The sequence below is a fragment of the Columba livia genome, chromosome 30 (assembly GCF_036013475.1).
Source record: "Columba livia isolate bColLiv1 breed racing homer chromosome 30, bColLiv1.pat.W.v2, whole genome shotgun sequence".
NCBI classification, from domain to species: Eukaryota; Metazoa; Chordata; class Aves; order Columbiformes; family Columbidae; genus Columba; species Columba livia.
In genome coordinates this window covers 210,030-221,637 of record NC_088631.1, presented here as the reverse complement: position 1 = coordinate 221,637, position 11,608 = coordinate 210,030, and the positions used below count along the sequence as shown (strand labels likewise).

The window sequence follows — 11,608 nt, the reverse complement described above, 5'->3', positions numbered from 1 at the left end:
CCCGTCCTCCCTTTCATTGGACAGCGCGCCTGCCACTCACCAGCTGGACCAACCCAGCCGGAGATGAGAAGCGGAGGGAAGCCGGACAAAACCCTCTCGCCATTCGCTAAGCCAGCTGTCAATCAACAAATCCTGCCAGATGGTTGGCTGCTTAACTCCTTGCCCGCCCTCCCGGGTGCAGCCCAGTGACCGTAGACCCCCGTGTAAACGCGCACTCCCCACGGCGAAGCCGGGCTGACCCCCCCCCAAATCCCCCGGGGGACCCCCAGCCACGGCGGTCACCTTGGGGGGGTCTTTACTTCACACCTCCCCGCACCATGAGCTTCCCAGTACGGACCAGTGGGTGAACTGGGGGGGGGTTGCACCACAACCCGCTCCCCCCGCGGGGAAAACCCCCAGAGCTTCCCTGTACGCACCCGGGCCCCGCAGCCTCAACATGGCGGGCGCGTTGCCCTTGGTAACGGCCACATCCGGCGGGAAGCGCGCGTCACGTGTGGAGCGGGGAGAGCGGGAAGATGGCGGCGGCCCTGGCGGCGGGACCGGGAGCGGGAGCGGGAGCGGCGCCGCTGCTGCGGATCACGGCGGAGTGCGGGCGCAGCCGGGCGCGGGCCGGGGAGCTGCTGCTGCCGCACGGCCCCGTCCCCTGCCCGGTCTTCATGCCCGTGGGCACCCGCGGCACGGCCAAGGGCGTCACGGCGGCGCAGCTCGCGGCGCTCGGCTGCCGCATCTGCCTCGGAAACACCTTCCACCTGGGCACGCGGCCGGTGAGCGGCGGGACGGGCGGGGGCAGCGGGAGGGACCCACCGGGGAGCGGCGGGCGCGGGAACGGGCGCGCCCCGCGGAGGCCACGCCCCTTTGCGCCAAAAGTCTTTTAAAGGCGCCCAGAAAACCACGCCCCTGGCGACCACGCCTCCCTCGCCCTCATGGCTCCGCCCCTTTGTCCATAAACGTCCCTTGAAGGCACGCCTGAAGCCACGCCCCCTCGTGGCCGCGCCTCCTTCGCCCTGATGGCTCCGCCCCTTTGTCCATAAACGTCCCTCGAAGGAGCCCCTGAAGCCACGCCCCCTCGTGGCCGCGCCTCCTTCGCCCTGATGGCTCCGCCCCTTTGTCCATAAACGGCCCTCGAAGGAGCCCCTGAAGCCACGCCCCCTCGTGGCCGCGCCTCCTTCACCCTGATGGCTCCGCCTCTTTACCCATAAAAGTCGACTCCCCTCGTGAGGCAACGCCCCCTATTTGCCCACGCCCCTCACGTAAGCACGGCCCATACGCCATTGGGTTGGCCCCTCCCCCGATTCGCGCTTGCCCCGCCCCCCGGGTGTCCCCACGCCGCCCCCGGGTCCCTGTGCCCGCCGGTCTGACCCGTTTTCCCCCCCCCCGCAGGGCCCGGAGCTGATGCGACGCGCGGGGGGGCTGCACCGCTTCATGGACTGGCCCCACAACCTGCTGACGGTGAGGGGGGGCCGGACCCCACCCGGCGGGACACACACCCCCAGACCCCCCCCAACCCGGACCCCAACATCCCCCCCAACCACCCCGCAGCTCCATTCTTGGGGTCACCCTCCTATCATCAGTGTGTGTCCCCCATTACCTGGGTGTGTCCCCTTTTGACCACCCCCCAACCCCATTATTGGGGACCCCCATGTGTCTTCACCATTATCAGGGTGTCCATCCCCAGCCCCATTATCAATGTCCCTCTCATCTCCCCTCCCCCATTATTGGGGTTCCCCTCCATTATTGGGGTCCCCCCCATTATTGGGTCCCCCCCATTATTTGGTTTCCCTCCCATTATTGGGTTCCTCCTCCCATTATTGGGGTTCCCCCCCATTATTGGGTTCCCCCCATTTATTTGGGATACCCCCCCATTATTGGGTTCCCCCCCATTATTGAGTTCCCCCTCCCATTATTGGGTTCCCCCCATTACTGGGTTGCCCCCATTATTGGGTTTCCCCCCCAGTATTGGGTTCCCCCCATTATTGGGGTTCCCCCCATTATTGGTTTTCCCCATTATTGAGTTCCCCCCCCATTATTGAGTTCCCCCTCCCATTATTGGGGTTCCCCCCATTATTGGGTTGCCCCCCCCATTATTGGGGTTTCCCCTCCCACTATTGGGGTTCCCCCTCCCATTATTGGGGTTCCCCCCATTATTGGGTTGCCCCCCCCACTATTGGGGTTTCCCCTCCCACTATTGGGGTTCCCCCTCCCATTATTGGGGTTCCCCCCATTATTGGGTTGCCCCCCCCATTATTGGGTTCCCCCTCCCACTATTGGGGTTCCCCCCACTATTGGGGTTCCCCCCATTATTGGGGTTCCCCCTGTGCCCCCCAGGACAGCGGGGGGTTCCAGATGGTGTCGCTGGCAGCACTGGCGGAGGTGACAGAGGAGGGGGTGCACTTCTGCCCCCCCCACGGCGGCCCCCCCCCTCCTGCTGACCCCCGAGAAATCCATCGACATCCAGAAGGCCCTGGGTGAGTCCTTGGGGGGGAGTTGAACCCCCAAAAATCAATATGGGGGGGTCACAGGACACCCCAAAAAACCTCCCCCCCCTCCCCCAGGCGCTGATATCATGATGCAGCTGGACGACGTGGTGAGCAGCACCACGGGGGGGCCGCGCGTCCAGGAGGCCATGGAGCGGTGGGGACCCCCCCAAAAAAACCCCGAACCCCCCCAAAAAACCCTCTGCACCCCCCCAGACCCCCCAAAACACCCCCAGACCCCCCCAGATAACCCCAAACCCCCCAGATACCCCCAACCCCTCCTGGGTCCCCCAGACCCCCCCGGAACCCCCAAACCCACCCTGGACCCCCCCCCCGCCTCCCCCCCTAAGGCCCTATAGGTCCGTAGGTCTGTCTGCTGTCTTACCCGCTGTCCGTAGGTCTGTCCGCTGGCTCGATCGCTGTCTGGCCGCCCACCCGCCCCCCCAGCGCCAGCTGCTCTTCGCCATCGTGCAGGGGGGGCTGGACCCGGCGCTGCGCACGCGCTGCCTGCAAGGTACCGACCTTCGGCCTCAGCATCATCATCGTCCTCATCACCCCAGCCTTCCTCCCCATCCCCATCATCATCCTCATCATCCCCCAGCCTTCCTCCCCATCATCATCCTCATCACCCCCAGCCTTCCTCCCCATCCTCATCATCATCCTCATCACCCCCAGCCTTCCTCCCCATCACCATCCTCATCACCCCAGCCTTCCTCCCCATCCCCATCACCATCCTCATCACCCCAGCCTTCCTCCCCATCCCCATCATCATCCTCCTCACCCCCAGCCTTCCTCCCCATCCTCCCCATCCCCATCATCATCCTCATCATCCTCATCAACCCAGCCTTCCTCCCCATCACCATCATCATCCTCATCACCCCCAGCCTTCCTCCCCATCCTCCCCATCCCCATCATCATCCTCATCATCCTCCCAGCCTTCCTCCCCATCACCATCCTCATCATCTCCATCTTCCTCCCCATCACCATCCTCATCCCCATCATCATCCCCCCCCACCTTCCTGCTCATCCTCCCCATCCATCATCATCATCCTCATCATCCCCCCAGCCTTCCTCCCCATCACCATCCTCATCATCCTCACCCCCCTGACCTTCCTCACCCCCCCCATCCTCATCCTCCTCCCCATCCTCACCCCCTGACCTTCCTCATTCCCCCAACCTTCCTCCTCCTCACCCCCCTGACCTTCCTCACCCCCCCCGAGCTTCATCCTCCTCCCCATCCTCATCCTCCTCCCCATCCTCACCCCCTGACCTTCCTCATCCCCCTGACCTTCCTCACCCCCCCCCGACCTTCATCCTCCTCCCCATCCTCACCCCCTGACCTTCCTCACCCTCCTCCTCCTCCTCCCCCAGCCATGACCGCCCGCCCCGTCCCCGGTTTCGCCATCGGGGGGTTGAGCGGGGGGGAGGAAAAGGCCCAATTCTGGCGCATGGTGAAGCTCAGCACCGACCTGCTGCCCCCCGACAAGCCGCGCTACCTCATGGGGGTGGGGTAAGTCCGATGGGGGGGGGCGGGGGGGGCGTTATTTTGGGGTTCACCCCCCCAAAAAAACACCCCCCCCCCCAGTTACGCCACCGACCTGGTCGTCTGCGTCGCGTTGGGCTGCGACATGTTCGACTGCGTCTTCCCCACCCGCACGGCCGTGAGTTCGTTTTGGGGGGTGGTTTGAAGTTGGGGGGGTCACACATGACCCCCTCAATTTATTTCTGACCCCCTAATTTATTTCTGACCCCCTAATTTATTTCTGACCCCCCCCATTTATCCCCCCCCCCCCCCCCCCCGCAGCGTTTCGGCTCCGCTCTCGTCCCTTGGGGGTCCCTACAGCTCAAGAACCAACAATTCGCCCGCGATTTCCGCCCCATCGATGAGAATTGCGGTTGCCCCACATGCCGCCGGTGGGTTGGGGGGGGGTTATGGGGGGGCCCTGCCCCCCCCTATAGTCCCCCCCCTCTTTATTTAATTATTCCCCCCCCTTTTTGTTAATTACGCCCCCCAGGCACAGCCGCGCGTTCCTCCACGCGCTGCTCCGCACCGACCCGGCCGCCCTGCACCACCTCACCGTGCACAACATCGCCTATCAGGTGCGGCGTGGGGGGGTCACCCCCTTCATTAACCCCCCCCCCCACCCTTAATTAACTGTTAATTACCCCCCCGCGCAGTTACAGCTGATGGAATCCATCCGCGAGAGCATCCAGGCCCAGCGCTTCCCACAGTTCGTCCGCCAGTTCATGGCCACCATGTACGGGGGGGGACCCGCGGGTGTCCCCCCCTGGGTCCGCGAGGCTTTGGGGAGCGTCGGCATCACCCTGGACTGACCCCCCGACCCGGGGGGGGGCAAACCCCCCATGCCCCCCCCAGGGTGGTTTTACATCTATTTTTATACTTTTTTTGTGGTTTTTTTTTACTATTTGGGTTGTGATGTTTTTTTAAGGGGGGGGGGGGTGGTTAAATAAAGTTTGTTGGTGGGAATTTGTGGGGGTCTGAATGGGGGGGGACAAGGGACAGGGCTGGGGACGCGCCCCGCCCAGGGGACGCTCCCTGCGGGACACGTTGGTGGCCTTTGTCCCTATGGAAATGGGACCGGAGGTGACAAAGGGACGGGAAATCTCCCCCCCAGGTGTCCCCAACACTGTGTGAACCCCCCCATGGAGTCCCAGTGTCCCCAACACCCTGTGACCCCCCCGGGTGTCCCCAACACCCTGTGACCCCCCCAGGTCCTGATGTCCCCAACACTGTGTGAACCCCCCCATGGGGTCCTGATGTCCCCAACACCCTGCAACCCCCCCTGGGTGTTTTTGCCCCCCCCCCCCCCAGTCTCAGTGTCCCCAACACCCTATGACCCCCCAGGTCTCAGTGTCCCCAACACCCTGTGACCCCCCCATGGGGTCCCGATGTCCCCAACACCCTGGCAACCCCCCCTGGGTGTTTGTGCCCCCCCCCCCGGTCTCAGTGTCCCCAACACCCTGTGACACCCCCGGGTGTCCCCAACACCCTATGACCCCCCAGGTCTCAGTGTCCCCAGTCCCCTGTGACCCCCCCACGGGGTCTTGATGTCCCCGACCCCCTGTGACCCCCCACAGGGTCCGAATGTCCCCGACCCCCTGTGACCCCCCCAGGTCCTGATGTCCCCAACACTCTGTGCCCCCCCCCCCCAGGTCTCAGTGTCCCCAACCCCCTGTGACCCCCCCACGTCCCAGTGTCCCCAACCCCCTGTGACCCCCCGATGAGGTCCTGATGGCCCCAGCCCCCTGTGACCCCCCCAACGGGGTCTTTATGTCCCCAACCCCCTGTGACCCCCCCAGGTCCTGATGTCCCCAGCCCCCTGTGACCCCCCCCAGGGTCTCGATGTCCCCAGCCCCCCGTGCCCCCCCCGTCCTGCTGTCCCCAGGCTGGGGGTGTCACTTGGGGGGGTCCGTGCGTCACCGGCAGCCGCAGGAGGAAGTTTGTGGATGGGGTGGGGTGACCGTGGCTGCGTCACCGTCACCAACGATTTCTGTCACCGCCGGGTCACCCCCGCGGCCACTGGGACAGGCGCACCTGGGCAGGTGAGACTGGGAGCCACTGGGAGAGACTCTGAGCAACTGGGAGCAACTGGGAGAGATTGAAATGGGCTGGGAGCAGCACCTGGAGGGAACTGGGACAGACTGGGAGCAACTGGGAGAGACTGAGAAGGGCTGGGAGCAGCACCTGGGGTGAACTGGGAGAGACTGGGAGCAACTGGGACAGACTGGGAGAGATTGAAATGGGCTGGGAGCAGCACCTGGGGTGAACTGGGAGAGACTGGGAGCAACTGGGACAGACTGGGAGAGAGTGAAATGGGCTGGGAGCAGCACCTGGGGTGAACTGGGAGAGACTGGGAGCAACTGGGACAGACTGAGAAGGGCTGGGAGCAGCACCTGGGGTGAACTGGGAGCCACTGGGAGGGACTGGGAGCAACACCCAGGGTGAACTGGGAGCCACTGGGACAGACTGGGAACCACTAGGAGAGACTGGAAAAGGCTGAGAAGCGCTGGGTGCGACACCTGGGGTGAACTGGGACAGACTGGGAGCAACTGGGACAGACTGAGAAGCGCTGGGAGCAGCGCCTGGGGTGAACTGGGAGGGACTGGGAGCCACTGGGAAGGGTTGGGAGCAGGAGCCGGGTTGAGTTGGGAGCCACTGGGGTAAACTGGGAGCCACTGGGAAGGGTTGGGAGCTGCAAGAGGAGTCACCGAACAAGCGAGAACTGGGCAGGGGGTGAGTGGTGCACTGGGGAAACTGGGTGAACTGGGAGGGCTGAGCGCTGCTCCCCAGGGGAAACTGGGGTGAACTGGGAAAGGTCAAGTGTTGCAATCCTGGGGTAAACTGGGGTGAACTGGGAGGGCTGAGCGCTGCTCCTTGAGGTGAACTGGGAGAACTGGGAGAACTGGGAGCAGCACTGGGGGTGAACTGGGAGAAATGGGGTGAACTGGGAGAACCGGGAGCTGCACTGGGGGTGAACTGGGGGAACTGGGGTGAACTGGGAGGGCTGAGTGCTGCACCTTGAGGTGAACTGGGGGAACTGGGAGCTGCACTGGGGGTGAACTGGGAGAACTGGGGGAACTGGGAGAACTGGGAGCTGCACTGGGTTTGAACTGAGAGAAATGGGGTGAACTGGGAGGGCTGAGCGCTGCTCCTTGAGGTGAACTGGGAGAACTGGGAGCTGCACTGGGGGTGAACTGGGGTGAACTGGGAGGGCTGAGTGCTGCACCTTGAGGTGAACTGGGAGAACTGGGAGCTGCACTGGGGGTTGAACTGGGAGAACTGGGGTGATCTGGGGGAATTGGGGTGAACTGGGAGAACTGGGGTGAACTGGGACCCCCGTGTGTCCCCCCATTATCGCACCCAGAGCCTCTTATCACCCAGTTTTGGGTGCAAATGAGCGGGATTTGGGTGCCACTCAAGCCCTGGGTGGGTGCCAAGTGCCCAGCTTTGGGTGCCAAGTGCCTGTTATTTTGGGTGCCCAGTGCCCATTTTTTTGGGTGCAAATTGCCGGGGTTTGGGTGTCAAGAACGGGGGATTTGGGTGTCCAGTTCCCTAATTTTTTGGGTGCCAAATTCCCTTATTTTTTTGGGTGCCAAGTGACTGGTTTTGGGTGTCCAATGCCTGTCATATGCCCAGTGCCCAGTTTTGGGTGCCAATTGCTGGGGTTTTGGGTGTCAAGCGCAGGGGTATTTTGGGTGCCCAAGTCCCTTATTTTTGGGGTGCCAAGTGCCCAGTTTTGGGTGCCCAATGCCTCTTATTTTGGGTGCCAAACACCTGTTTTTTTGGGTGCCAAACACCCGTTTTATTGGGTGCAAATGGCCGGGGTTTCGTGTGCCAGGCGCGGGGGTCTTCGGCTGCCCCATCCCCTCACTTTTTGGGTGCCGAACGCCCATTTGTGGGCGCAGCGCGCAGGTTCTCCCGTTGCCAAGCTCCGCATTCCGGTTGCCAACCCCCCCATCGCGGTTGCCCGGTTCCCCTCGCTCACCCCCCGTGTCTCCCCCAGGTCCCACCATGAAGCTGCACCCCAGCACGCGCCTCTTACTGGTCCCAGTCGCGGTGTCGCTGGCCCTGCTGGGGCTGCGCCTGCACCGCTCCCCCGACGCCACCGTCGCCGTCACCCCGCCGGCGCGGGGGGGGTTCCGCTGGCACCGCGCGCCCCCCGGCGACGCCACCCCCAAACCGGCGCCCAGCCGGCACCCCCTGCAGCCCCCGTACCCCCATCCTTACCGCTTCCTCCTCAACGAGCCGCAGAAATGCCGCGAGCGGCCGCCGTTCCTGGTGCTGCTGGTGGCCACGGAGCCGGGGGACACCGCGGGGCGAGACGCCGTCCGGAGGACGTGGGGGGACGAGGCTTCGGTGCCGGGGGTTGCCATGCTGCGGCTTTTCCTCGTCGGCGTCCACCCGGTTTTCGGCGAGGAGCTGCGGCCGGTGCTGGAGGAGGAAAGCCAGGTCTACCGCGACATCATCCAGCAAGACTTCATAGACACCTACAACAACTTGACCTTGAAGACGCTGATGGGGCTGGAGTGGGTGAGCAAACACTGCGCCAACGCCAGCTACGTGGTGAAGGCCGACCGCGACGTCTTCCTCAACCTCAAATACCTCGTGCGGCGCTTCCTTTTGCCCAAAAAGCACAACTTTGTGACGGGCCACGTCTACCGCAACACCGGCCCGCTGCGCAACCGCGCCTACAAGTGGTTCGTCCCGTGGGAGATCTACCCCAACGCCACGTACCCGCCGTACTGCGGCGGCCCCGCGTACGTCATTTCGGGGGATTTAGCCCCCAAAATCTACGGCGTGGCGCAGACGTTGCCGGTGATCAACATGGAGGATTCGTTTGTGGGGATCTGCCTGCACGCCCTGGGGGTCGGCGTCACCGACGGCCCGCCCGGCGTCTTCAACATGTTCCGGTTGGAATACGAGCGCTGCCGCTTCTCCCGCCTCGTCATGGTCCATCACTACCAGCCCCGGGAGCTGCTGCGGCTCTGGCCGCATTTCCAGGAGGAAAACGGCACTTGTCCCCCGTAGTCGGTGCCGGTGGCGCCGTCCCGAGCTCGGGGACACCGGGTTTGGTCGCTTTTGGGATCTTGGGGGTGTTTCCAAACCTCGGGGATGGCTTTCCCGCCAAAACTGAAGGAAAAGGTGACGCGTTCCCCTCAGTCGGGGTCACCGCGGTGTCCCCAAGTGTCACCGTCCTCCCTTCTTGTGCCAGAACCCATTGAATTCACTGGATTTTGGGTCAGTCTACAGCTCCAAACCTCAGGGCCCTCAGGGACCCCCGTCCGCCATTTTTTGGGACAGTTTTCCCCCCAAAAACTGGAAGAACTGAAGAAAAATGTGACATGTCCCCCTTAGATGAGATCACCAGAGTGTCCCCAGGTGTCACCGTCCCCCCTTCTTGTGCCAGAACCCATTGAATTCACTGGATTTTGGGTCAGTCTCCAGCTCCAAACCTCAGGTCCCTCAGGGACCCTCGTCCGCCATTTTTTGGGACAGTTTTCCTCAAAAAATTGAAGAACTGAAGAAAAATGTGACGTGTCCCCCTTAGCCGAGATCACCAGAGCGTCCCCAAGTGTCACCGTCCCATCTGTGTGCTAGAACCCATCAAATTCACTGGATTTTGGGTCATTCTGCAGCTCTCAGCACCGTTTCCAAACCTCAGGTCCCTCAGGGACCCCCATCCGCCATTTTTTGGGACAGTTTTCCTCAAAAAATTGAAGAACTGAAGGAAAACGCGACGTGTTCCCCTCAGTCGGGGTCACCGCGGTGTCCCCAAGTGTCACCGTCCCCCCTTCTTGTGCCAGAACCCATCGAATTCACTGGATTTTGGACCTTTCTCCAGCTCCAAACCTCAGGTCCCTCAGGGGACGGTTTTCCCCCCAAAAATTGAAGAACTGAAGGAAAATGTGACGTGTCCCCCTTAGCCGAGATCACCAGAGCGTCCCCAAGTGTCACCGTCCCATCCGTGTGCTGGAACCCATCGAACTCACAGGATTTTGGGTCATTCTCCAGCTCTCGGCGCCATTTCCAATCCTCAGGCCCCTCAGGGACTTCTCTCCTCCGCCATTTTTTGGGAGGGTTTTCCCCCCAAAACACTGAAGAACTGAAGGAAAATGTGACATGTCCCCCTTAACCGAGATCACCAGAGTGTCCCCAAGTGTCACCGTCCCATCCGTGTGCTGGAACCCATCGAACTCACTGGATTTTGGGTCAGTCTCCTGCTCTCGGCACCATTTCCAAACCTCAGGTCCCTCAGGGACCCCCATCCGCCATTTTTTGGGACAGTTTTCCCCCCAAAAAACGGAAGAACCTAAGAAAAATGTGACATGTCCCCCTTAGCTGAGATCACCAGAGTGTCCCCAAGTGTCACCGTCCCATCCGTGTGCTGGAACCCATCAAATTCACTGGATTTTGGGTCAGTCTCCAGCTTCAAACCTCAGGTCCCTCAGGGACCCCCATCCGCCATTTTTTGGGACATTTTGCCCCAAAACCTGAAGAACTGAAGAAAAATGTGAAGTGTCCCCCTCAGTCGGGATCACCACAGTGTCCCCAAGCGCCACCGTCCCCCTCCGCTGACTTTTTGGCCAGTCTCGGGCTCTTGGGGCCATTTCCACACCTCCAATCTCTCAGGGGACGATTTTCCCGCCAAAAATTGAGCCACCGGCTGGTGTCTGCGCACCAGCAACTCCACTTCATTAATATTGTTATTAATATTATTGTTGTTATTGATTTCTGTTTGCACTGAGCCTGCCGAGCTGGGTCCTCGCGCCGGCGGCGACGCGTTAAATTATCACCGATATTTGTTAATAAAAGGCTTTGTGATTAAAACCAGCCGGAGCTCATCCATGGCCTTGTCTCTCCCAATTAACACTCCACCTCATTAAGGGGCCGGTTCTACCCCCGGGATGGCAATAAACACAAAAACATGAGGTAAAATATATACAAAATAGACATGGCAAAACATCGCCGGGGCGATGAGGGATTTTTTGGTGGAAAAAGTGGGATTTTGTAGCACAAACTCTGTTTCCTTGTGGGTTTGGTTTACCATAGACTCCAGGAAGTGCCGGTTGGCAAACACGGCTCCACCTTTTCCACGAAAAGGTGAATAAAGCACAGGTGGGACTGTTGTTTTAGCGCTATTGTGATTTCCGAGGACCCGCAGCATTATCAGCACCAGGAAATCCTGGAAATGCCACCTAAAAATCACAGAATCCCAGAATGGACTGGGTTGGAAAAGCCCTCAGAGCTCATCCAGTCCAACCCTTGGTCCAACTCCAGCCCGTTCACCAGATCATGGCACTAAGTCCAGTCTTAGTTTAAAACCCTCCAGGGCCGGTGAGTCCAGCACCTCCCTGGGCAGCCATTCCAGTGCCTGACCACTCTCTCTGTGAAGAATTGCTTTCTAATCTCCAGCCTAAAGCCAAGTTTAAGCCCCCTTGTCCTATTGCTGACTGCCTGGGAGAAGAGCCCAATCCCCCCCGGCTCTGACTTCCCTTCAGGTGGTTCTAGAGAGTGCTGAGCTCAGCTCTAAGCCTCTTGTCCAGCCTAACCAAGCCCAGCTCCCTCAGCCTCTCCCCATGGGTCTTGTGTTCAGTCCCTTCCCCAGTCTTGT

General features: G+C 61.5%; 2 protein-coding genes across 2 annotated transcripts; both read left to right on the top strand.

Moving 5' to 3' along the window:
• The first annotated feature begins 267 nt into the window (after window positions 1-267).
• On the top strand, window positions 268-4,962 carry QTRT1 (queuine tRNA-ribosyltransferase catalytic subunit 1). The gene is given in 11 exon segments (XM_065043840.1): window positions 268-764; window positions 1,381-1,449; window positions 2,326-2,412; window positions 2,414-2,465; window positions 2,553-2,631; window positions 2,873-2,988; window positions 3,846-3,984; window positions 4,060-4,135; window positions 4,279-4,388; window positions 4,490-4,574; window positions 4,653-4,962. Coding segments are annotated over 11 exon segments (1,218 nt in total). The 5' UTR covers window positions 268-515; the 3' UTR covers window positions 4,809-4,962.
• Window positions 4,963-5,903: 941 nt separating this feature from the next.
• On the top strand, window positions 5,904-9,241 carry LOC102089471 (beta-1,3-galactosyltransferase 2). The gene is made up of 2 exons (XM_065043835.1): window positions 5,904-6,038; window positions 8,000-9,241. The coding sequence occupies exon 2, from the start codon at window positions 8,008-8,010 to the stop codon at window positions 9,022-9,024; it is 1,017 nt and encodes a 338-aa protein (XP_064899907.1). The 5' UTR covers window positions 5,904-6,038; window positions 8,000-8,007; the 3' UTR covers window positions 9,025-9,241.
• Window positions 9,242-11,608: the final 2,367 nt, after the last annotated feature.

Coding starts and splice junctions, on each gene's coding strand:
- LOC102089471 (XM_065043835.1), top strand. CDS start 8,008: ATGAAGCTGCACCCCAGCACGCGCCTCTTACTGGTCCCAGTCGCGGTG.